At 39.4% G+C, this 27575-nt stretch overlaps 1 protein-coding gene across 2 annotated transcripts; it reads right to left on the reverse strand.

Annotated features, from left to right (window-relative positions):
- Window positions 1-5979: 5979 nt before the first annotated feature.
- Window positions 5980-27161, reverse strand: usp10 (ubiquitin specific peptidase 10). 2 transcript variants are annotated; one of them, XM_080884180.1, is made up of 15 exons: window positions 26881-27161; window positions 21155-21223; window positions 20737-20782; window positions 20262-20321; window positions 17549-18781; window positions 15480-15571; window positions 14822-14931; window positions 14681-14739; window positions 14488-14591; window positions 13963-14062; window positions 12952-13132; window positions 11917-12082; window positions 11112-11256; window positions 10471-10536; window positions 5980-8896 (listed from the first exon to the last, which is right to left on the reverse strand). In XM_080884180.1, exons 1-15 carry the CDS (start codon window positions 26899-26901, stop codon window positions 8709-8711), a joined length of 2640 nt encoding a protein of 879 aa, XP_080740306.1. In that variant the 5' UTR covers window positions 26902-27161; the 3' UTR covers window positions 5980-8708. The 2 variants fall into 2 exon arrangements, with proteins under 2 accessions (XP_080740306.1, XP_080740307.1); XM_080884181.1 differs by lacking the exon at window positions 20262-20321.
- Between the last annotated feature and the right edge of the window lie 414 nt (window positions 27162-27575).

A 27575-nucleotide genomic window follows, 5' to 3' on the forward strand; every position in this document is an offset into this window, starting at 1 on the left:
CAGATGGAGGCCTGAAGGCCAATTGTAGGAAACATATCAGCTTCATCTGAATTGCAGCCACATCAAAGGGTAGAGCTTTTAAGAAGGTTTTATCTGTAAAAAAGCACTTCCTATAATTTGCGTCATTTGGATGAGAATGAAGAGGAAGGAAGGAGGCTTTGTGAGCTTGCATGAGAAAACACGAATCGTCTGCCCTGAAAAGCGGCTTCATGGTATGATGCTGCCATATCGCCTTACTGACCCTGCAGTGTTCTAGCTGTGTTATGACCCAAATAGTTTAGATTTTATTCCATCGTATACTTGATTTTTATTCTGAAATATACCAGATACGTACAAGAGCGTGGCACTCAGAGGGCATGCCAGCAAACTAAATCCCCAGACAAATTCTCTTCCCACACGGTCTCTGCCAGCACAGGCTCTGAACTTCTTCTTATTATTGCTTTCTTTTGTTTTCTTAAATACATGTTTAACAGGAAGTCTGGCCATCATACCCTGCAGAGATGCTTTTAGTGATGCTCATACTTGATGGGCTTCATTACTAATAAAGTATTCTCTGACAAAATGTAAGAGACGTTTCATATTTACACAGGACGTCAGACCAGTTTTCAATGAGGAAAATCTTGCTTCGAGAGAATTGTGATCCAGATTTTGAAAATAAATACATTTATTCATTTTTAAGGAACTATAAAATAGAATTATATAAATACAAGCTGCATCGAGCAGATAAGGTCAGTAAAATGACACAATAGCTCTGACCTCATTCAGTTCTTGACCTTGCTGACTAATCGTTACGGACTGATTAGTCAAACATAAATCCATCCATGTGCCGGGAATAAGCGTGAATATTCGATCATGTTGCATAAGATTTCATGATATTATCATCGTTGGTATTCCGGATTTGAATCTTATTGTGGTTTTGATCACAATCGGTGTAAATATGAGGTAACATTTAATAGTATCCAGATTTCTTATTATCTAAGAACAGGCAAGTGTTTCCCCTTTAATGTGTCAAATATACTTATCTCAGCAGATGAGGATGAGCAGTTTCTGGTTGTGTGATCTCTGATACATTCGAGTGTTTTATTTAACAAATATTTTGCTGCTTACTACTCCAGACTTTAAACTAATAACACAGCTGTATGCCCGTGTGATAGGAGTAAGGATAATGCCATCTGGCTTTGTAACACTTGTTTTGTGTGCCGTTGCAGAGCAGAGGCATTGAATACATTAATGGCTAAAATATTTAGGACAAGAGCTTTGTGATTTGTATATTTCAGATTGTTTTAAAACTGCTCCCCTTCTTTTGTCTTTATGGTGCCACCGTCACTCTCCTTGAACTCTTTATGCACAGATACTTCAGATAAACCTAATGGCTTAACAGATTTGTACTTTTCTGTTTTACATTTAGTCAGCGGGACTCCTTTGGGATTTATCTATGTTGTGTGCTGTAGCCACTTGTTGACAGAGTAATGATATAGATAACCCATCCTTGATGACTTGTTACAGATGTTGAGGTACAATAACTTACTTCTCAGAAATGTTATTCATTACACGGGTCCATTAACCTTGATATATATTATTCATTCCGGGCCAAATGGAAACTGGAAACTCTCAACTCTGCATTAGTCTCAGTTGAAGACAACAGAAGGATTGCACAACTCAAACATCCCCTTCTTGTTTACTTGGGTAGTATATAAGCATTAGCGGGTGGAAAACAAGTTTCCTTTTTGTAAAGATCAAGGAGGAACCACCATCCGTGACATACAACTGTGACAGGACAGTTTGTTTGGACAGACATCCTTGAAATTCTGGTTGCCATGTTGTTTACCTTCCTGAGAAGGGAACTGAGAGCAAGTGAACCTCTAAACACGAAGCAGTAAAAGAGGAGGAAAAACTGGGGGAGAGTGAATGAAGAAACCATATGGTACACGGGGCCGATTATAAAAACTAGCCAGTGGGTGGATTGTAATGGAACAGGAAATGCATAAAATCACAAGTACTGAGGGAAAGATTAGTAAACTGTGAGCACTAACACAGGAATTAGGTGCGGAGAAGCCTTTTTACTGAAGCTTTAGAGGTTTGTAACATCTTTATTGAAGGATGCCATGTACCTCGTTCAAGGTTACTAAATTTCAAATAAACATTAGAGTAAGAGCAGAAGCACAGTGTTGTTTTTACCTGTGTCCCAAATGTGTACTATACACTCACTTGGCAGGTCATTAGTTACACTTTCCGACTACCAGGTTGTAGTCTTTTCTGCCTCCAGAACTGCATTTCTTCTTTGTGGAATAAAATCATATGACATGATGTCAATCTCCCATTCCACCACATCACAAAGGTGCTCTACTGGACTAAGAGCTGGTAACAGTGGAGGTCATTTGAATAGGATATTCAGGAAGTGTGAGATGCCTATAGCGCTTTGGGGTCCTTAGGGACTAGTAAAGCAATATACAAATACAGGCCGTTTACCATTTACCATGATTCAAGCTTTGTTATATGGCACAGTATCCTGCTGGAAGTAGGCATCAAAAGATGGATGCACTATAGGGCCAGCATACTCAGATTGGGTATGGTATCAGAATGATGCTCATTTGATACTGAAGGAGCCAAACTGTGCCACGCTATGACACCACCACAACTAGCCTGAAATGTTAATACAAGACAGGAAACCAACCACCAACTGGATGGAGGCACACATAAGGTTATAGCATAGGTTATAGTACAGGGTTTTAGAAGGGTGCAGTTACAATCTATGGCATTGATTTAATGCAGACATAAATCCACTGAACTTCAGTAGGTCATCTTGACCTTGTCTAGATGTCTAAATGCAGTGAGCTGCTGTCATGTTATTGACTGATTCTACACGTGCAGCTAACTAACAAACTGACCTGTGAGAGTCTATCAGGAAATACAAACTGGCCAATTTGAAGCTTTTAAAGAGATTTTTGATTCTTGACAACAGATTTAATCATATCAGAAAAGTAGATAAGCGACAGTCTGGAGGTAAATATTAAAGGGAAAAAGTCAGAGTCTCCTTGAAGAGCCCAGTGTGACCCTCGGCGGGGCTTTTAATAATGGAGTCACAGAGCATTGTGCTCTTACATTTTGAAGTCATGGATATCCTTAAGTGCACATTCTGAACAGTAAGAAACTAATCTTGCATTGCAAATTGCAGCTTGCACCCAAGGCATTTGAGAAATGGCAGCTGGACCTTTAAGTGTATTATTATGATCCTTGTTAACTTTTATATAAACCCAGCCACAGGGGGCCACAAGCCAGTATACTCTTAGTGCTGCTCCGGGTGAATGGGAAGGGTTGCATCAGGGAGGGCATCTAGCATAAAATCCTTGCCAAATCAAACACGGGAATCATCAAAAATGTGATCGGTCTGGGCCTGGGTTAATAACCCAGTGCTGTTGGCCAACAGGGTGCCACTCAAAACTGTGCTATTGTTTGCCAAAGTCAATAGAAGAGGAGAGGCAGAAGGTGTATTCAGAGGCAGCTAGAAAGAAGGAAAAGCAGGAGTGTGGAGGTGAGAGTGGGAACTTTAAGAGGAACTATGACTGGAAGATAGATATACTGTGTGAGCAGGAGACCAGGTGGAAGGGAAGCAATGCCAGGAGGTTTAGAGGTGGATTTGAATCGTTTTACCACAATGTATATAAGAATCAAAATAGATTAAAGCCTTTTTTTTATGTAGTTAAAGATTTATGCTGTATAATCGATCCAAAGTGGAAAAAGAGTCATTAAAAAATTAATTAATTAAAAGCCTAAAATTACCATGACATTCATGGCCATGATCACTGTACCTGCAGATACACAGAGATGTCCAGCAGAGAGGGCAGAGTACTGTTTTTTACCATAATATTTAATACAATCTTGGAACGTGACCTGACACCCGAGGCAAGACCTTTAGTGGAATCGATTTTCAAGAACAAGAGTGATGTGCAGGGCTTTAGTAACTACAGATGGATAGCGTTTGAGTTATAACATGAAGACAGGAAAGTTGTTGAAGATGGGTTAAGAAGAGGTGACGATCAGCAAGCAGCACTATGGCTTTATGCTGAGAAAGAGCACTACAGATGTAACGTTTGCTTTGAGAGCATTATGGTAAATGGTCTGTATTTGTATAGCGCTTTACACTATACACAATCATCCACCCATTCACACACTGATGATGGCAAGCTACAGTGTAGCCACAGCCACCCTGGGGCGCACTGACAGAGGCGAGGCCACCGGGCCCTCTGACCACCACCAGTAGGCAACGGGTGAAGTGTCTTGCCCAAGGACACAACGACCGAGACTGTCGGAGCCGGGGCTCGAACCGGCAACCTTCCGATTACAAGAGCCCAACTCTTGAGCCACGATCGCCCGCATTAATGTAGAAGCATAGAGGTGGGTCAGGAGTTGCACCATCTCTCTGGATCTAAAGAAAGCATGTGATAAGGTGCCAAGAGACGAACTGTGGTGCTGCATGAGGGAGTCAGGAGTGACAGAGTATGCGATGGTGGTGCATGTACAAGAAACAGACAATGGTAAGGTGTGCAGTAGCAGTGACAGAAGGGTTCAATGTAGAGGTAGGAATGTAGGGAGTGATAGCGCATGAGTTTACATACCCGGGGTCAACTATCCGAACCAAAGGGCAGAGAGGTGAGGAAAGCAGTACAGCTATTGTGCAGCAGGTGGAGAAAAGTGTCAAGGGTGACTTGTGACAGAAAGATGGCAAGAGAGAATGGGGAGACTTACAAAGGACCTGCTATGACATACAGTTCAGAGGGGAAGGTGGCTGAAATGAAGACAGACCAGATTACAAATGAGTACATCAGAGGGACAGCTCAAGATGAGATATTTAGGGACAAAAAAGCAAGGTTAAGTTGGTCTGGGTGTGTGCAGAGTGGGGATATATTGAACTAAGCATGTTGAAGATGGAGCTGCCAGGCAGCAGTTAAAGAGGAAGACTTAAGAGAAGGTTCATGGTTGTAGTGCAGGATGGAGGCAGATGATCTGCTGTGATAACCCTTAAAAGGGAGTAGCTGAAAGTAGCAGTAGTACCACGTGTCCTGTAGTGTTTGCAGCTTGAAGTGTTTAAATGGTTCTTCTGTCTACCAAAACATGTGCCTCGCTGTAGTTAACAGTTTAGTTGTTTGTGTGGTAAAACTCAACTGCTCCACTACATGTGGTTTGACTTTGTTGCCTAAAGAGACTCAGAATAATCACTAATTCCTGTTGCTTCCGTCACCTTGGCCCAACAATATTCTCACATTACAGAAAATAACATGTGGTGCTGAACCAGTTCCATGCATTCTTGCACTTAAGATCTGGTAGTGAATGGTGCAATACTTGCTGTTGAAAAATAGGCCCTAGTTTTAAAATCAAAAAACAAAAACAAACCATAGGTAGGAGCAGGCCACGACATCATTCCTGAAACAGTTGAGAGAGCCTCTTTGTTAGTAAAGGTGGTCTGTCTGTAGATGTTCCAACGTGACATTTTCTTTTCAGGCTATAATAGGGAAGATCTTAAAGTAGCCTTCTAACGTTAACAAGAAAAATACTACACTCCACTGTAAATTTCACAGTAAAGCCACATTGCAGTAGAGGAGTGAGCTATAGTAAGAAAGGAATAAATAGTAAAGAACACTAAAGGGCAGAAAACCCTTACACTGCAAATTTTTCAATGATAGGTCTGCTTCCCATTAAACCAAACGGAGGCGAGAGCAGCCATGGCCTTAAAGAGCACTGAGGCTGCCAGTGAGACCACAGGAGGGGGAGATATAACATACTACAAATACTACACATAGTACATGTTGACATACAGAAACAAGAGACCAATTAAAGCATGTGTGGTAGACCAAGACTCTGTGGATCATTTTGGGTTTGTTTGTTGTTTCAGTTTATTGTGCACATGTTTCTGTAAGCCAGGCCGCGGAGTAGAGGCTGCAAAGGTTTTCAGCGGATAATGAAGCCAGGTAGTCTTTAGACTACACTTGATTAGCAAACTGCTTTTTGCACAATCCTTTATTTGAACAATAAACAAAATAGATGCTGGAGGCTTGAAATTAAAAGACAGTATAGATTTTTTTTATGTCAATAATATCCCAACAGTTCCCAGCAGACATTAGAGTTAGGAGCACATACTGAAAGAAAGACATCATTGAAGCATTTCACCAGCACATTTCCTGACCAGCCATCTGAGACCGAGATAAAAACTATACAACTGAAAGCATAAGCCATCTGTTCTAAAGTCCCATCATCCAAACATTCTTTAAAAAGGGAAAAGAAAGAATGCAAATCAACAATGTCACAATGTGTGCAGAAATGACTACGAAGCCAGCGGCAAGACTGAACCAGATTTTAGGATGTACTGACTATCTAAGCAGCATGCCATTCCCTGTGTGTGACGATCAGCGGACTGTGATGACAAATGGCAACGAGACTGAATGAAAAATGGTAGGATATAAAGTGAATGGTAGGCTGTAGGGCCTATATATAATGTTGACCTTTGGTTTCACGTGGGGAAGGCTTCTGATTTGAAAACCTACAAGGAACTTTAATCAATATTTTCACCACGTAACGATGCTAAAATACTTTAAATCTAGTGTGTAATTTTGAAAAATGTTACTATGTTACTAAACTTTAATTTAAAGATAGGAACCAACTTTCTCATTGATTCCCATTTCAAGAGACTTATTAAATTCACACAAAGCTCTTAAAAGAAAAGAAAAGAAATGTCATTACACTGCAGCTTTTCTTTGATCAGAGGCAGGGAAATGGTTAACCACTATCTCGCCTATGTCCCCAGTTCTTATTGTATAAAATCATGTGAAAATACTTGTGCTGCTGTGTTAATACTGAGATACTGACAATGGTGGTTGGAATAAAATGGGCCTTGAGCAAAACAAACAAACAAAAAAAAAACCCATGACATAAATTGAAATAAAATTCAAGCAAAGAACTAGTTCAATTTTATTTGTTGTGCTTTAGCCGCTGTAATTTCTTTTCAAACCAACTTAAATGCAAGCATATTGTTCTGAAGGGAGCAAGAGCATTAGGACATCCGATAAATGATCAATGACGAAGAAAAACAGAAAAGAAATAAACCTAACATTTTTTTTAGTGACATAAACAAAAATCATCACAATAAGTGAAATCATCAACAGAAAATAAAATCATCTTCAACAAAAGCAAACACTAGCTCCTTTTATGTGCATGCCTGGGGTCTTTATGCAGAGCTTAGCACAGATGTTGTCCAACTTCCCCGCAACACTCAGTTTTCCTCCCTCCACTGTGAGGAGCCACGGAGCCACAAAAGAGTAAATACACAGGTGTCAGGTACATTCCCTTTACTCTTCACCTACATTAGACTTGCAGTCGCTGCCTGATTAGGGTTAGACTCGTACACTGAGTGGAAAAACGTCACACAATGAACCTAAGGCAGCCCCCCTGCTTTCTGCTAAGTTGGGGGTTAAGGAAGATGGTGTGGCTCAAAACTACACTGATAAGCCACCAGTACACAGATGGAACCTTTACATAAGAAAAGACAAACAATTAAAAATCATGATAGGAGAAGAAAATGTACAAGGGTGGGGTTTGCAGTGGGATCTGTCTTAACTGGCTGCCACTTCTCCAGTGTAAGAACTGAGTCTTAAAAGAACAAAACAAAACAAAACAAAAAAAAAAAAAAAAACACAGGCACATTCCTTCAGAACCCAAACAGGCATTCAGTCAGCTAGACCTTAGACTTTTTTCCTTTACATTTGAATCTAAATATTGGTAAATTATGCATTTTACTGTACTTGTAATCAATCAGTTTATATTTTGTGCACAGAAGCTTATTAAGTTCTAAAGCTCATTAATATTTTGTAGATATTTTTTCTTTTACCCCCTAAATCTAAACCCGAATAACATAAGAAGGACCTCAAAAACAACAAAAACGTTCAGTTCCCATTCCCAACTCACTTCCCGCCCCCCGATGTTTTTGATGGCTCCAGTAGACTTAAAAAGCATCATAAAAGTGACAAAACGGAGGAGAAGGAGTTGGTGGTGGTTGTGGTGGTGGCAAAGAAGAAACCTGGCCTTGGGAGGAGAGACTTGTGATAATGCTGGTGCTGGGCCTTTTCAGTGCACGAGGGCAATTAACAGGCTTTTAAACTGCTGCAAATTCACTAGGCCGACAGTTCCCCCTTAACTAAAAAGGCAAACACTGATAGTCCATTTGCAGCCCGTGGTGGATAGTTTTTCTTGCATGAGTGAGTCCACTGTTTGAGCCGAGCTGTGGGCTCAGTCAGAGGTGAGTCTCAGGTCCTAACCTGCAACCCCAATCTGCCTATTCAACAGTCCTTCCTTGCTGCTTTAAAAATAAATCAAAAAAAGAGGAACTCAAAACACAGCAGTGGTGCACAGAGAAGAGAGCAGTCACAGGGAAATCTTTGTGAATGCAGCTTGCCTCTCTTCTTAAGAAAAGGAGAAGAAAAAAAGGAGACGAGGAAAAAGGTGTTGGAAAAGCTGGTTCTCAGGAAAGCGGGGACAGGAGGGAAGAAGAGGAAAATCTTGCAAGAGAACAAGTTAGGCAGTGTTCCTGTTCATTAGTTTTGTGTGTCTGTGTCGTGTGTAGATGTACTGTCAACGAGTGCATTGAGGATGCATGTTCTGTGTGTGTTTGTGAATATATTCAGGGTATCTTGCATGTACGTTGGGATGTGCGTGTGTGTCTACAGCAGGTCGACGCGACGGTAGTACAGCAGGTAGGCGGTGCGCTCTGCAGTCTGCTTCACCACCTGGTACTGGTTGATGACCTTCACTGTCTGGTCGTCAATGCGCAGCCAGCCGTTAAGACCGATGTGGAAGACATCCGTGGTGTAATGACCGCCTGTCGCACTGTTTCCATGGTGATACACAACTGGTGAAGTTGGAGAAAAGTGGAAAATTTTATTTAAGGTATTACTCATCCATGACCTCAATGTTGGGCACTGTAGTGCCAGCAATTCTTAAGTAAAAGCAAGCCAGTAAAGATCAGGTGATCAGCACATTGGTGTAGCGTAAAGAATACACTATACCTACAGTACATATTACAATGTCTCCTCATATATTTAAGAATAAATAAACCAAAAATGCATAAGCAGCTTTATGTGTCAGCTTCATTCTCTCACATGGTTGGGAATTGTGTTTGCTTTGGTTCATTTAGGTTTGCGGGCATTCATTTATGCACAGCTCTCAAGGTCACATCACACAACATTTCAATGGGGTTCAGGCCTGTTCTTTGACTGGAACACTAGAACACCGATTCTCTTATTTTTCAGTCATTATTGTAGATTTGCTGCTGTGGTTGGGAACATTATCCTGTTGCATCGCCTAATCTAGGAGTCCTCTGGTTGTCAGATGGCCTAACATTTGATTCTAGAATACTTTGGAAGACACAGGAATCAGTTCTTGGTCCACTCAGTGACGTGGTGCCGTGCATTGTGGTCAAACATCTCTAATTTGGTCTCATCTGTCCAAAGGACATTGTTCCAGAGGTGTTGTGGTTTGTTCAGATGCAACTTTGCAAACCTAAGCTGTTCTGCCACGCTCTTTATAGAGAGAAGAGGCGTTCTGTTGGCAAACCTTCCAAACCAGTCATACTTGTTCAGTTTTAACATGCTAACTACAAATGATTTAACTCTTGGGTAACCTGCAGTTTCTGAGAAATACCCAGCCAGGCCTTGGGGTGAATTCGTTGGAACACCCACTCCCAAGATTGTGGTATTTTACAAACACGCGCCTGAATGCTGCAGACCAGCAAACTGCCAAAATGTCTGCTTTTACTGAGGTGTTGCCAATGATCAGTTGCACCTGGCTGCTATTTACCCTCTTAATTCCTTTGAAAGCAGTAAAGATGTATTTAAGCTTCACTCCTGAATTTTTGGCTTGACTTTAATTAACTAAAAAAATGACACTGTGTGAAATTATGTTGTTGAGGCTGTATTTACCCAATTTTAAAACCCGCTAAGGAAGATGACTTTGTTCCCTGATATGACCTTTGAATTTTTTTAACATGACTATGTTCCTGATATCCTAATCACTAAATCTATTTCTCTGACATATTAGGGATAAAGCAGAACTCAAACCATTCCAAGCTCGAGCTTGTTATTGACAGTTGTTTGTGCATTTTTCATATTTTGTATTTTGTATATTGCTTGAAAATAAAACAGGATGTTTAATGTGGCTTTTGCTTGAGCTGAGTGATGTTTGTGTTTTTTGTATTACTATCCAAAATAATTTCCTGGCGTGAAATGAAAGAACCAGCTGAGGTTCAACAAGACAGAACAGCAATCTTTTTTCACCCTTGGCAGCATTGTCATTTTGTGGTCAGTGGAATCGCATCACAACGAATTACTAACTCCCAGAGTGACAACAGAGTATAAAATAAAGCTTAATTACAACATTATGCAGCAGATATAAAAACAATATGGCCCAAATTAACAAAACACAAACCTGCAAAGAGCCTGTAAGTTCTTTGGCCTTTCACAACTTTGCTTCGCACTCCAGAGGACAAAAGATCTGAAAGAAAATCCACTAATTAGACCATGATGTTTTTAATGACTGCTTAAACCAGGACTAAAAAACACAGAACGTTCTGCACCATGTTTTACTGTTGCAATGTGAAATTTGACAGCCTTTAATGAAAATCATGCTGATGTTGCTGTAATTAACAAGCAGTGAGGTCTGAAGAGTCACTTGGAAACACATCTGAGTTTGCACAATTTCTGTCAAATCAAGAAGTTGAAATGTCATAATTTGATGGTATAAACTGCAGCTGTAAGCTCAATTTTATCACATTCACTTGTGGCATATTTGACTACAGCACAGTATTAAACTCAATATCACTTTAAAAACCACATTTTTTTAACATTAATTCGAAAAGCTTGAAACAAAAAACAAAAACAATATACACTTCTCAACTTTTGCCAGTCTGCTTTGTTATGGTGCACACCAATTATCTGGATCAACTCTTAAAGGCACTGTGGGCTGTTCATGAACCAAGTATAACACTGACACATATATAGACTAGGTAAATCGAATTAAAGGCCTTGCAATGACACTGACACCTCAGTGGAGTGTTGATCGAGCCATACCTTTGCTGATTTCCAAGTCAACGGGGTAATCAATATTCTTTGTCAGTTTCTGGCAGCCTCCAGACTTTTCAAAAACAAATCTCTTGAGATGGAGTACCAGCACAGGGGGCAGCTCTTCTAGAGTAACCCTTCGGCTTATCTCAATCTGAAAGCAACAGCGAGAACAGTGAGCAGTCGCAGAATTTACCATGCACATTAAATAATACAGTTTCACAGTTACAAAACTAACTGTAGAAATAAAATTTGTCAAAAAAAGTGAACACAAAGCAAGGCTTTAACATTTTGCTGGAAATAAAATCAGCTAAGACGTTCAAAGAAGCAACTAGTGTTTTTATATTCTCTGGCTTTTAGAAGTACCAAAGTAACATTTCAGGACAAAAAGACCAACGTAAGATCCCCCCCCCCAAAAAAAATGCTTATTATACAGCTGTGGAGCAGATGTTCCTGCACCAGTTCTTCTAGCCTGATGTTCTAACACAGCACTGTTGCACCGATCCCTGAAGTTTTCCTCCTCCTTTAGTTGTTGTTGGGTCTATACCATGGTTCAAGGCAATGATTACAATATGTGTGATGAAATCAGTGATGTTGTGTTCTACAGTGTGTACCCAACATCACTCTTCATCTAAACATCAATTCCAAAAATAAATTACTACACAAAATCACGTTATTTTGTGTGATCTGTTAAAGTCAGAAAAAACATTAAGAAAAAAAAGAAAGGGGAAAAAAATGGAATTCGAGATCACAAAACTGCAACGCAACACCGATCTGAACTGAAACATGTCATCAAAGTTTACTTTTCTAATACCTCTTGCTTGGTTTTAGAAGTGTAGCCCTGGACTGACTCTCGAGCCACCAAGGTTTCGAGAGCTTCCTGGACAGTGCGGATCTTGTCTGACTGGATGTCCAGCTGCAGGGTAAAGAATGGCTGCAGAGTGGCCGACTCTTTAGAGTTTTGCTGATACACCACCGATCTAAGAAAGAAGCAAACCAGCCAGTTGTTAGAACTGTAAACCAATACCAGCAAGATTTTTAATAATATTACCTCTCAGTAGTCAAAACATACAACATAACACAATCAGCTCAAATACATTATGATGCACTTTCTAACCACTTTCTGAAATTCCTGTTAAAACTACTCAGAGGGATTCAGTTTGTTTTGCAGTTTACAGCTTTCACTATAATCATGCAAGTCATTTAATTAAACCTTTAAATTCAAGAAAGATGATAATCTACTAATGATTACTGCTGTAATTCCCCAAGTCAAACCAATTTCTCTGAACAGCGGTTTAAAAGGAGTAGATGGGTTATAGCCAAGCTCTGTGGGCATACCCACCACTCTGTAAACACATGCCTATATTCAGTTTCTCTCACAACCATTTCGGAGAAAAAAATCCTTAAGGACATTTAAAACACTGTGCAACCAGCGTACACCATCACCGTGCCAGACCAGAACCTTGCAGAACATATTATTTAGTCAGGCAACAGCCGCAGATTCTTAACTTTGCAATTTGTCTGAAAGTTAAGACCTTTGTTTGTGGATGGTTGCCCCACGTCATGCTGTCGAGACTTTTGACCGCACTGACCCACATGGGCTGCCATTCTGAAGTGCTGTGGTGCGTGCTGGAGAAGAGCTGGAAAAAACTGGGGGTGGATGACTAATTTGTGATGTCACCATGAAACGAGGTCAAAATCTTTAACCCAGTAACCAGCTGAGGACTCGCAGATGGAGCCGATACAAATTTTTGATTGGTGTATAACAGGAAGCAAGACAATGCAACATTATTAAGTTTAATCAGAACTTCTTCCTATACAGAGGGTTTCACAGCAATCTGGCATGTACCTGATGTGTCCACCAAAGATATCAGTTATGGGTGTGCGGACAAAGTCAGCTTGGCGAGTGATTGAAGTCTTGTTTCGGGGACCCACTTGCTCCCACTCATCCTCACTACCTTCCTCCTCCTTATCAGCACCATCCTCCTCCACACCTGGCTCGGACTCTGGCCCATTAGGTGTGAGAGCTTCTGTTAAAAAAAACATAAATAAATGTAAACCACTCTGAAGAACAGCTATTTGATCTTTAAAGTGCATGAAAGCAAAATCTCTTCTAAAACTGAGCCGTCTTAACTGAGATAAGTACAAATATCTTCCATTCTGAACTACAGGGCTATAAGTTTTGGATTGATTGGCTCTCATTTGAGTAGATTCTCATTTGCTGGACAATTGCCAGTGCTCCTTTCAAAATAAAAATAAATAAAAGTGCTATATCAACAGTCATTAATTCATTCTGTGATGGGAAGAGCTCCACAATACCTGTGAAAAACACCCCCGCATATGGGTGGCTGCCAGCAAACTAACAACACATTAAATAAGCCTTCGCTTTGGCTGCGTTTTGTAAAAACGGCCAAAAGGGTTTACTGTAAACTCTGGAACAATTTCCATGTCAAAGCTTAGCTAGCAGTCCTTTGGCCTTTGGTTGTAAAGTTATCAGAATTGTTATAATGTTTGGTCTAATGATGAAGGCATGAGAATATGTCCACAGCTTCACTCAGGCACTTCAGGCTCTCAGTAGCAGCAGCTCTGCCCAGACCAAGCTGGATGTGAAGTTTCCCTCTGAGCCATTTTTCCATTTTGGCAAGAGTCAATTAAAATGATTTCAGCTTATAATAAAAAAAAAATAGAAAAAGGAAAAGAGGGAAATGATTTAATATGCTGCAATACTAGCTTTTTGTTTCTATTTAGAATTAATTTAGGCCAACACTAGGGAAGTTACTCTAAAGATAACATAAGCAAAAAAGGGCAAAGCATGCTTAGACTTAACCTGGCATATGCTATTCATAGACAAGTTACTTACTCTCTTCCTGAGGCGAGATTAGTTTCTTCAATGCTAGCATCTCCTCATGCAATCCATTGAGCGTGAACCCAAGATACTCCTCCGCGTCCTCTTGTCGACCCTGAGATTAAAGCATAAGGACATCAGCCACATTAACTCTTCAAAGAATGCCTAAAGTCAAATAAAAATCTTGCAGACATTAAAAAAAAAAAAAAAAGCAAACTCATTCACTGAGGTAAACAGAAAGAAAGCATGCACACAGTAAGAGGCAGGATGAAAGGAAGCCTCATTAAATATCGAAGATAACCATCTCCTACAGTGCATCAGAGTTCTTTTCTTAATTAAAACCAATTCAGACTTGAATCAGCAGGTTGAATGTTAAATAGGAAATAAGTTATGTCCTGCTAAAATGTTTCTTAAATACAACAAAACCTCCCGTGGGCACTGTCTGTCCCACAAGAAGTACATTTAAACTGTTATTTAAAAACAAAAACACCCTTACATGCTGATTTGCAGTGTTTATATAAAGCTGACACCGTGGTTTACCTTCTCAGAAAGACTTGATTTGATGAGAGTGAGGAGTTTGTAAATGTAAGTTGGTTCAAAAGGTGCACCAGGTCGGATGTCTTTTGTGACCTTATCTCCAACAGCTGTAAACACAGTTAGGAATCTTAAATCATCAGTGACGCCAACAGGAAATGACGCAAATATCTTTGGGCATGCTGTGTTAATATCTTACCCTGCTGTTTGGCTTTAGATGGCACGGGCATATTGTTGAACTCGTTCACCAGTCTTACACTGAGAGACACAAACAACTGCGATGTCTGTATGGCTGATGCTTTTTAATAAAAAGATATAAACTTGTAGAAATGCTACTTACAAGTTGTCTATCATGGGTGTGGAGGTGCATGGTCTCTGCGTTTCATTGTGCAGAGGAATGGACTTCATCAGGTGATACATGGGAGGGCAGGCAATCAGGGCCTGTAGAGTCTGTGTGTTCAGAGTCAAGATGAAAAATGATGTGTAGGAAAGGTATTATGACAAGCTACTTAAAGATATCTGCATTTGATGCAAATGTGTGATTAAGTTTTAAACTGAGGAAATCCCCGGTGGTCTTTAAAAGTCTTAAAATTGAGACGTCTTTTGCATTCAATTAGTTAAAATACACGTGGGAAAAGTCTCAAATTTTCCACCAGTTTGAGAGAAAAAAAATCCCAACACTAAACAAAGAAACAGACACCAAAATCACAGCATTGTTGTCAGCAATATCTTATCACATTTACACGCGACTGATGTTAAGATATCAAATGAACCAGATATACCTCAAAATAACTAAGTTGTTAGCAATCTAAATGCCATCAAACGAGCAGGCCCTATAAAGGTTTTGAAACAACGTTACAACCAAGTAATATTTTTACAGTGGCACACGTGCCCTGAGACTTGGGCCATTTGGCTTAATAACAATGTAACATCAAGAAACTAACAACCAAGTAGTTAAAATCAAAAGAACAATAAAATATGAAGCATGAAAAGGATACAGCGTTGATATAGCACCAGTTTCCCTTGTTGATCAGTCCTCTCGGCTGCAAAGACACTGGTTTATGTATCAACTTCACATTCTCAATAAGTTCTGGGGATTCAAAGAAAACACAATATTCTTAAACAGGTAGCTTCGCACAGCTGTGACAATGAAAAAAGTATGTGTCATAGCGATACATCAAAACAATTGTTTCTTCGTCTATTCCTGCCTCAAATGGCAACAGCATAAGAGACTGAATGAATAAGACCAAGGTCTTGCTGTACCACGCCTAGGAAGGAAGACTGTCATTCAAAAAGACAGCTTCCATGGTAACGTGGGAATAGTTTCATAGTTTCACACAAATAAGAACAAAAAACATCAATTTGGCTGAGACTAAAGGAACAGAGGCAAATGCACATTTAGACAGAACAAATAAATCATAAGTACAATCATTGTTACTTCTTTACAAATTGGTATTGTCTCCATTTTCATAACAAGTCAAACCACTGAGCTCACTTTTAAGTTACAATTAAAACTAAATGTCAGTTAATCGCATCTCATTTATCATGTCAGTCACAGACAGCAACCCTTTAACAGCTTTTTCCTATGGGTATTATATTTTTCCAATATATACATATTTACAGTGTAGAAATGGACACTGTTTCATGTCTGATTATGGTCTACTTTTCTGATTTTACCAACCTCTAACTACTTTTGAACAGTGATATGCACACAAGTGTGAAGTATCCAAGAAACTTGCATATAAAGAAAAGGCAGGAAAAAAAGATAGTTTGCTGCAGTGCTAAAGAATATATATACATGGATAGATTATTTTTTCTTTTTGGTCCATTTCAATCAATCACTTTTATATATACAAACAGCTAGTCTGTGGCTCCAAACTGGTGTATTTCAAGCTAGTCTGGTTGTTTAAGTTCAAGACTAAACACCATCAAATAAACACATTTAAATTAACGTGCTTAGAAACCAACATGCCCGCTACTCAACAGCGAGTATACATTTCCATCTTACAGTAAATGCATTAATAATTATAGCCTACCTTCTTTGCTATGATGTGCCATACTTGCATTGTGTGTACTTCTGCACACTTCTAGAATAACTACTCCCTAAAAAAATGGCAAAGATTGATCGCTGTCACGCTACGCGAAATGAGAAAGTTTTATCTGAAGGGAGACATAATATCTGAAGGGTACCTTAGAAGAGAGACAGTGTGTTGAATATGTGAACTTTCACAGGATTGTGTTTAAATTCTACCTCAAACCAGTGTCAGAGAGGACAAACTAATTAAGCCTGGTAAGTTCCCGTAACCTTCTGTGACAACAACCACAAAATGTAGTGTAATTAGGTTCATCTCCCCAGAAAACAATCAGCACACCACTGTTAAGAGCAAAACACTGAATACGATTTGAGGACAAGAAACAACACAATATTTTGCATTTTTCATTCTGTCTACCAGCTTGTAAAATCAGACTGTTCCGATCAATAACACATTTCAAGATGCTGTTTCACTGTGTGAAATCTGAGGCTGTGACTCATCTTGAATCATTATCTCATTTCCTTAAGTAAAAAAACAAAGTATTCATGAGGTGTCACATCTCAGCTCCTTGCAGTTGATCATTTATACCCATACTGCAGCTCTGATAGGAATAACTGGAATGATTTAAACAATAAATAAAATCGGATAGCCATCCTGCATGTAGCACTACCATCTAGTGGTCATTTCTTGAAAATGAATGCAACAGTCCCTTAACTTCTCTTTAAAGTAAGCTGTCAGTGAGAAATCTGTGCATCTCAAACTTACCATACCATCAGTATAATGAGCTGCAAAAATGTATCTCTTTTTTAAAATATACCCTACTCTTTCCAGTGATCCCAATTTTAAAAGCTTATTCTGTTAGATATGCAAGTATGAACAGTACAATCACCTCAACACTGCCACCAAGTGGGATGGATTGAATTTCGCAGAATATACTTTTTGCAAAAAAATAAGTTATAAACTTACACCAAATTAAAAAGTAGTAATGGTGGAATGTTTTTAGAAGGTAAATTATCAGCTTCTTTATAAAATACCTGCAAGTTTAGGGGCCATAGGATCCTCAGATACATGGACAGGGCCTTCTTTTACTTCCCCAACTTTCTCAGGCTGCTCTGGCACAGCGACAGAGGGAGATACTGCTTCCACAACATTCTTTACCTCCACAAATGCCTGAGGGCCACCAGGTAGAGGCTTGGAATTGTGAAAGAGGCTAGCCCAGGATTTCGGAAGATTAGCAGTAGGTGCAGCTGGAGTGGCAGGTGAATGTGCCTGCTCTGTCACTACTGACTGGGCAGCTGACTCTGGGATGACCTGCTGAACCTGGTCCCCACTCTCAATGTCCTCTTTGTGTCCATCTACACTGACAGGAGTGGTAGACTCTGCTAGCCCATTTGCCACCCCATTGTCTGCCATCTCTCCTCCCTCTAGTTCAGTAGTCGTAATGGAAGTGATGACAGAGATGACAGCAGCTGAAGTAGGAAGAGGTGATTTGGAGAGGGGGCTATGTGGAGTATCTGAAAGTTCAGGGCTCTGTGGAGCCAAATGATCTGGCTGCTGATCTGCAGTCCTTGGTCCCTCTGTCATCCCTCTGCTTTGAGAGGAGGATGAACAGGGGGAAGTGGCATTGTTGCCATCTGATAAAGAGGCAGCTCCACTTGCTAAGTCCAAAGAAGAGTCATCAGGGCTATCACTAGTCCTCTGATTGGCAGTGGATGTGGGGGCACACTTGGCTGCTGCCACAGCAGCTGTTGGTGTTGCTGTGGAGGCGGGTCCCGGGGTGGAAAGTTCAGCCCCTGACAATGCCTTACTGTCCACATCCTCAGTACTGTGGTGTGGGCCACTGAGTGCATGTCCGTTCACCAGTGCTGTCACAGGTGTCCCATCCGCTGTACTGGTGCTGCTGCTGTTGCTGCCAGTTGACGGTTCCAGGTAATTGTAGTACCCAGGCGGTCGTTTTTTCTTTTTCTTTCGCTCTCTCTGTCCCAGGCTGCCAGGGAGTCCGTCCATGTCCGGGCACGGCTGGTGATTGTCCAGGGCTGAGGCCTCCGAGTCAGGTCCGTCCAGTGAGTTGAAGTGTGCCCCGTCAGGGACATCAGCTGCTGGAGAAGCCGTCTGTTGAGCTTTCTGGGCCGGCTGGCAGCCCAGGATGAACTCAGGAGCCTGTGGGTTTAGGGTACTCGACACCTTGTATAAAGGATCGTTGCCCCCAACAGCCTTGGAATCCATCACCTCGTCAACACCAAACTCAATGTGCTGATAGTCTTCTCCTGCAGATAATATTTCAGTCAATTAGAAATACAGAGCACTGTTTAGATTAATTCCTACATATTAAAACCAGGCTGTGGTATCTGACTTTGCTGCAGAACGTCACATAAAATCCTTTTTCCTGAACAAGCAAACTGTTACTCAAGGGGTCGTGGGAGCTCTGACAGGATCAAAGATACCAACAAAAAGAAATTCTTCTAGACCTATTTTTGACAACTACTGCTGTCCAATCCAAACCAAATTCCTTCTGGTCTCACATAAATTCCAGAAGTGGGGTGATTCAACACTTAAAATTGGGTCTGGGAAGGACAATATAGTCTTATGGATAAAACTTCTTTCACTTACTTATGATTCTGATTTGAAGGGGAAAAAAACCCCCAATAAACTAAAAATAAATAAAAAACATTTTTGGCACAATCCTGTGTGGTCAGTGGCCAGATGTTATCAATATTCTGTTGAAACTATTCAAGTTAAACTGCTACAAAAAAAACATTCAATGTCAAGTTGACAATCAATAGTTTTAACTAATGGTTTATTATAAGCCAAGTTTATTTTGCTGACAATTTGAGATACCATTTTTCTCAATCATTCTTGAAGATTTAATTAAAATGTTTTTGTTTGTTTGTTTTTTATTTAGGCAATGACATGCGATTTAACAAGTGTCTAAAATCACATTAAAAAAAGATTACAAAGGGATACAATACGGTTGATAACCAAAGGTAGTCAATAGAAAGGAAGTCTGGCTTAACTGACTGCAGACACGCATCAATAATCCTTACTTCCTGAATATTTTTAACAGCATTTTTAAGTGTTGGAAACTTCAGCAATACAGAACAATGTAAAACAAATACATCAGTTTTTATAAGTTAATTTTTGGACAAAATGTGTCACACAGCAGTTTGAACTGTAAGTTATTATGCAGCGAGAGGTGCAAAGTGCAAAGGTGAAACATTAGCAAGTGCAAATATGAAAGAAAAAAATCATCCAAGTCATCATGACACAGCTGATTGGCCAACCAAATGTAATCTCTGATCCCCTGCAGAAGGTAAGAGGGCACTGAAACACAAGGTACTCCCTCTACTGAGATGAGAGGAATCTGTTAGTGTTAGTGTTACTGAAATTGCACTTCATTACTGTAAAATGCATTCAGCAGTGAAACCTCAACTTAAGAATAAACATGTACACACATGTTAGCAACCGCATAAAATCATCTCTATGCCCTTAGTAAATAAGCCGTGATTGGTAAGTCATTAAAATGCAATTCAATTTTATTGTAACGGAGACCTACAGTAGTGAAAATGTATTATATGCAAGAAAAGATAAGATACTTCGCAGTACCTTAAGCATGCAAAGCTATATAGGTTTTACCAACAGGCAAGAGAAAGAATACAGGCAAAAAGTTTAGAAAGCCACCAGTTTTTGAAACCTGGATTTTCAGTTTTACAGCAAACGTACAAGAGGGTATCAGACTCCTCAACTCACCGCAAACCTGCAGTCCCATAGACTCCATAATAAAAGGTACAGCAGGAGTGCAGTAAGATCCTAAATAATCAATACAAATCAAGGTAAGGCAATTGTCATGTGCATATAGGTACTATTTGAAAGAAAGGTGGCTGCTCTAACATTTTTGAGTTTGGTGGGCAAAAAAAAGAAAAAGAAAAAAAAGGTGGTGGGGAGGGTCAAGATTTAGTGGAATTTATAAACCGTTTCAAACAATATTGCACAAATGTATAAAAAAAATACAAATAAATGACAGGAAAAGCATCTTCCTGCAAGGCCAGCCAGATCAGCTATACCTGGGCTTCAGCCATACATTTAGTCCTGCTGTGAAAAACAACTTGATGCCAACTAAGAGCAGGAGAACAGTCAGCCCATGTCTACTTTAGAGTATTTTGATGTATTTTGAATAATTAAAAAAATAAAATATAGGAAATTAGCTTATGTAAGAAGTACATACCAGAAGACTGAGTGACACACTGGACTTTGTCATTGAACGGAGGAAGCTGCAAAGAGAGAGAAAATATAAGTTGTGATAAAGACCCAGCAGGTAACCACAAAAGTAATACTTAAAATAGACATGACTGATATCTTAAGACCATTGTCAAGTGTAGAATTACCATTTACCAGATATATGCATTTTGGCTCAATGGTCAATTTCAGTAATCCTGAAGCCCTGATTTTGGACTATTAGGGCTGATAAGCAAATTTATTTGAATTATATTTCTCCAGGAACCTTGCTGTTTCCATTGAGAGGATATCCTGACGAGGCCAACACGACTACTACAAAAATAAATTTAATTCTTTCTCTTTAATTTAATAATGACTTATTAATGGAATAATGACCGCTACGGCTTTTTCTGGACCAATCTGCTTACCTCAACATAACATCGTGGAGTCACAAAAAACTGATTGATCTCATCAGGGCTGAATTCCCCAAAGATGTACTGTGGGAACAAAATTAATACAACCATTAACTGAAAAGGAAAGACAATGGAATAAAATACACTATAAAATAAAATAAAAAGTTAAAAACAATCAAGAACTTTCAGATTATTCATTAGTATAAAATATAAAATCATGGGGAACATTTTTAAGCAGTGTTCACTGTAGACAGGTCATTCAACCTCATAACTGGAATGCAATCATAAGGTGCCGTCATTTCAGAATCTAGGTATTGGGACACATACAGCAGTCCTTCATCACTCATTCAATTTACAATGCTAACCTGTGCAAACTGATGAGTCATGCAGTGTTATACATAAACCATGAGCACAAACAGCTCTGAATCTAGACCTGTTTTATCTAGGTGAAGTAGGTTTGTCAGTTTGTTAACACAAAGCATTCAAAAGAATGCTTTGTGTTAACCGTTAGGCATCATAAAAAGCATTGTTGTACTTAAACCAAGCCAAAGCAGGCCTCTGATGTAACTTCACGGACTGCTTTTAACACATGTGTAGCTTTGAGGTGACACAAGATTACTGGGATTTGAATTAAACATATTTTACCTACTTTTCCACCTATACCACCCACTCCCCTTATATAATGGTATCTTCACTTTACTTATTAGTGTAGCTGAGTTAGTTGCTTCTGCTTTGACACACACAGACATGGTGAAACAGAGAGCAGAGGAAAGAATCCATCACTGACGGCATATGAACTGATGAGAATTTAGCCATTCCGATTCCGTTATCAATATCACTTATCAATCGATTCATTTATCAATTGTCATTCCATTTTCACCGGCTCCATTTTGAAAGTCACTACCATCGCTATTTTGCATCTATAACACACAAACTGAAATCAGCCGATTGTAGTGCGAGTGCAAGAATGGATAAGCACTATTGATAGGCAAGCAGACTAACAATTTCAAGGAAATTGACTGCTGGGAACCAGTTTTCTACAAAAACTGGTTCTTGATTCCCATCCCTACCTCTCAGACTGACCGACAGACCTTGTTATAATCAACAACTTGTGTCACCCGTGTTTACCAAATTAACACTTGTAGTGAGGTAGGTTCCATCAGTTCAAGACGCTACATGCCATTAAACATTCATCAGTCAAGCGCACACACACAGGACACGAGGAGGTGGCACTAACATAAAATCTATGATCATCTTCGAATTGTTTTTGAAGTTGATATTTCAGGTATCAAAAAATGTATATATGCATTGCAAAATTAAAACTGTTAGAAGTTTATTATTTTGAAATTTTAATAAAGCAACCAGCTAGACTTAAATGAGTAGTCAGCTGCTCAGCCAGCACTTATGGAAAGCTGCATATATGAACTTGAAATTAAGACTTCAAAGTTAACTCATTTTATTAGATTAGCCAAAAACAATCAAACTACAATATTACTCATTGCACACACTACAACCAGCTTCAAATGAAGCCAGGTCTATGGTAGTAGGGGTTCATATTATGTGTAGTGGATGCAGGCAAAATGAATTAGAACGCTTAAAAATCTTCACGCAGCGCTTCGTCATGCACCCTCTGATGACGTTTAGGCAGACTGTATAAAAACCGACATTATTTGTCATGTTTTTACTACACTGCTGTTTTCTGATGTTGCTTACAGTGTTATTAATTAATTTTCCACAGAATCACCACGACATCAACTATAATTGTGCGTTATACCTTGAGAGGAAAAAAAAAAAAAACCCAAAAAAAACACTGAGCCACTGAAGGGCCCACATGCACAACTTAAAAAAGGTAAAATGGACTCACTAGCCATGCTGTTAATCTTTTCGGTGCAATAAACAGTGGAACGTGAAAGGGTAGTCACAGAGAAAAGAAACTGCAGCTCAAGCATATATAACTTTTTGCAAACGAGGCCCCACGCGAGGGCCCACATTGCTGAAATGGCACTACAAGCGACAAACAGCCAGCAATGATCCAGCGGCCTCAGGATGGCTAATACAATCACAACAGAAAGAATGTCCCTTTGCTCCTTTCTGCAGGCATGCCACACGTACCACACTAAGCTTCCCTTGCTGATTGTTTGGACTGCGGATTACAACAAATTAGCCATCTGTATGATTTTAGCACAATTTAATGACGACATCACACAAACAAGAAAGAGCCAAGAATAAGAAGTAAGAAGAATAAGTAGTCATAAGTAAGAATAAGACTAGAAAGATAAGGTGATTTATAGACTTTAGTGAGTTTCACTATTGGTGACTGACTATTAGCGATAGTGTGGTTCACAAATTTAAAATTATGTCAGTGCTGTGAAATATACAGATATGTACTACGACAATTCTAAAACTGATGTCGCGCAAACAATCTTGTTTTATTCTAAGCACAGGCTTGTTTACCTAAACTGATCTGCGGAGTTATTAATGGGCAACTTGGCTGAACATAAAAATGCTGCAGTGCCAGTACAAATAAGGTCAGACTAGTTTTTCAATGAGTTTGCCGAGCATGCCTGTGCCTGCCTGGTAGTGTGATGTAGTAAAAGGGTGGCAACAATTACAAACCATTAAAATTATTAAAAATTGGGACAAATAACGGCGTTACAATCATTTCCATTTCGTCTGCTCTCAGCCAAAAGCAACTGCTCATAAATGTGCGAACACTTTCAATTTTGCTGTATCAGAAAATTGATTCAGCAGACTAAGCCATAACACAGGCACATATTCCCTTTTAATTAATATGAGGACTTATTTGAACATTCTGATTCCCATTGGAAGATGAAACAATGATACTAGAAGAACAATTTAATCCTGTGGGCCCCCGATATTAATCATCCCAAGGACAAGTTCCAGATTAATGGCAGCTAAACTCACTGAGTGATAAATGTTTTTAAGGTGCAGATTTATTTTTACATTCATTTTTAGGATGCTTAAAGTTTGATGCTGCTACATTTTTAATGTGTCACATTGAGAAGAGTTTCTAATCTTTAGTCTCAATTGAACTAATAACAGTGGACTAAATAATTTGCTGATAAATGGCCCTCTGCTATCACTATGTCACATAATCATGTAGATCGGCCAATAGTTGTTGATAAAAGTAAAGTTACTCTGATAACTAATCTTCACAGCTGGCATTTTCTTTTTGTTTTGCTTTAAATTGGATTAATTTACAATTTCCTGTTTCCCAATCATGGATTTCTTTGTGTTTCTTTGTGTTTTCAGTTTTCACATCTATAATGGGACACATGCCAATTTCAAAACAGGGATCAAACTACTAGAATCCCTCAGTAACAAAGCTGATGTGGTTTATACTTAAACTTCTTTACAGCTTTTTTTAATCTCTAACAGTCAATGAGTAAGATATAAAGGGAAGGCCATTGGTTACACAGCCTTGCTGATACAAGGAGAGGAGATAAATACAGCTCCCGTGTTCAGAAATGAAAAATAGCCATCACTGTGTAAAGATCTTTATGGTGTTATAACATGTCGTACTTACACAAGCAATAAATGCTACCGTGCCTATACCCCTGAACTACAGCTTAAGGTTAATGATGGTATTTCAGCAGAGATGTAAGGCTTTTTGTGGTCAAGACAACTTTAGAAAACCTTGACTCAGATGTCTACATTGACAGTGGTAAAATACACTTTTTTGACAGACTATCATAACAGGACTATCGGAATAAAAGGTTTAAATATTCATGTAATTTAAATGTCTCTTTTTTAAATCTTAGAGGTTATTAAACTAAACCAAAAACCAATACAATCCCAAATAAAATTACCACCCCAAAAAATAAAATATAATCACTGAAATACTTTAACTAGTTTTCAAACTAGGGTTCAACTTTGCCAATAAGCTACAATAAAGGAGCAATAATGGTATGTTAATTTGAAGTGTCACATTTGGTAGATTATGCATTAACAAGATGACTTACCACAAGCAGAACACTATCTGCCTTTATCTCCCAGTGCAGAAGAATTGATAAGCATTTCCAGAATTACCTGTTTGCTAAACTTCTACTCAGAAGACCGATGTCCCTTCTGGTGCTCATATGTCTTTTACTGCCTCACCTGTTTATCGACCAATTTTAGCCCCAGTGTTAGTATTTTTACTCAGCAATAAATCAACAGCAAACCTTTCAGTCGCCTGCCTTCTGTGACTACTTTACAGAGGGATGGCTATTAAAATGAGGGGTTTTGTAACAGAGTAAAAGTGGTGACAAACAGGAAAGCAGACCCAATGAAATAGTTGATGATGCTCCAGATCTGCTGGGTTACCGTTGCTGTGGAGCACAGTCTGGAAAACACTAATTTAGAGTGTTTGTGAAAGCTTCCATGCATTACTATTCACTCTATGCTATTCATACTAACAAAAACCAAAAAAATACTATGCAACTCTGTATCAGTCAGTTCAGTTATGAGAATTTATTTCACCAAATATTGACATGTAAATTAAAAAAAAAGGGGGGGGGGGGGGGGGATGTTCAGCCGGCTTTCCCCTGAAACTTTCACTTTAATAAAGAGTGAACCAATAGAAACGCTCAATTTGGAAGCCAGGAAGAAAGTTGAAAGCATGCAGAATTACTTTAGTACAGCAGATTTCCCTTACTACAGTGGTTAGCCAGGTTCCGTTTCCTGAAAAAAAGTTAGAACTGAACACTTCACTTGACTCCATTTCTGATTAATTTTTACTATATGAGCTTTTTCTTCTCTAAACTTTAATTGAGTCTCTTACTAGTAGACTAGAGACCTGGCATGTTTCTTCATGTAAAACTAGACCTCAAAATGGGCCTTCCAACATGACAGCTAGCTTTTCCAGAAATAACACCAAACTTGTTAGGTTACCTCCAATCCAAGCTCAGTCACGTGGACGGTGGCTCTGTAAGCAGCGTGCACGCTCAACCCTGATCCTCATTGTTTCCATATCAAGTAACTCTTCGCTATCAACGAAGGCCCACACTGTCGAATGTGTATTTAGCTAACTAGCTAGCGGACAGACCGCAAAGTCTAAGCACACCACCTGTGCAAAACAGTTAGCATACTAGAAGCTAAACGAGCAGCACGAAAACGTTACACCGCTCCAGAAACACTTATAAACGCCAAGTGATCGCATGCAAAATATTCCACTAGACCGTTATTATGCTTTCTGACTACCCCGAGAAAACCAATAACTTACTGGTAGTTATAAAAATAAGATATGGCAGCAGGCCTGTGGCAGCACTGAGCAGGTGGGCCATGCATACACGCAGCAGTTTTCGGTCACTTTTCTCTAAGAAATATTACATGACATTTGTGGAATATAACTTCGAAGTATCACGAACATTTGTTTGAGCAAGTTTTCGTGTCGTTTAATTAAAAGCGGTTGTCATCGCCCCAAGAACTGCGACGGAAAGTACTGCTGGTTCATTTGAATGGAAGGACCTGGGGCCTGTTAGCTCACGTTACCATGCTGGTGGTATTCCAATGAGGCTTAGGGGGGGCATTAGCAAGCACTTTTTAGTACTTCAGCAGTTCAATGACACGACAGGCCAAATGTTTAAAATAACAACACACAACTGACCAAAATTTAATTATTGTGTGGCGTTAGCTTTGGTCAAAATGGTGCAGAATCAAAGAGCGATCTGAAGTCCAAAAATAAGAGACTGCACGAGTTGTTTTGGAGGCTAATGATAGCCAGCTAGCTAGCTAGCTACCTGGTTGCTGTAAGAAGCCATGCTCCCGGTGAGGTTTTCTGTCCTCCGCTGACCAGATGAAGAATCCCCCGGAAAGGTGTTGTAGGTTTCTACTGACAGCTACAAAAGGTGGTCTATTTCGACGTCATTGTCATTTGCCCAACGGTGTCCTGCCAGTCGAACGTTTTGATCTATGTAATGCATCAGCACTTCATGCTGTTCGCCTTGCCGTCACCGCCATTTCTGTCTAGCATCTTCCTTGCTTGCTAGCCAGAGCAGCGCGCGGTCGGTTGTAACGGCAGCGTGAGCTCAGGGAGTAACGCCAAATACTTCCGGTGAGTGCTGATTCTAAGATTTCATAATAAAAAGGCTTCATTAATACTTTTAGTACTAATACTACTACTTGCAATGATAACAATATTAATATTAACAATACTCGAAAATTTAATAGAAATAAATTACGGGGTGCAGATGATTGCCTTTATATTTACAAAGTTTCAGCATTTAGACAGTAAATGAACCGAACGAACAAAACCCAGTGTGGATAGTAACCAAAATTAAACTCAACTGAAAAATAAATAAACACTAAATAAAATATAATAGAATATAAAATTGCACTCCAAGATCCTGCAAAGGTTTCAAGGTATTGTGAAAAAAATCACATTCAGTGTAGCTTCAGTTTGTAAGTGATATTATGATTGCTGATGGTTTACGCT

Source organism: Rhamphochromis sp. 'chilingali' (assembly GCF_963969265.1).
Source record: "Rhamphochromis sp. 'chilingali' genome assembly, chromosome: 6".
NCBI lineage: Eukaryota > Metazoa > Chordata > Actinopteri > Cichliformes > Cichlidae > Rhamphochromis > Rhamphochromis sp. 'chilingali'.

Coding starts and splice junctions, on each gene's coding strand:
- usp10 (XM_080884180.1), bottom strand. CDS start 26,901: ATGGCTTCTTACAGCAACCAG. Junction 21,224..26,880: donor TGGCTTCTTACAGCAACCAG/GTAGCTAGCTAG, acceptor TTGTTCCCACAG/TACATCTTTGGGGAATTCAG. Junction 18,782..20,261: donor TATGGGACTGCAGGTTTGCG/GTGAGTTGAGGA, acceptor TATTATCTGCAG/GAGAAGACTATCAGCACATT.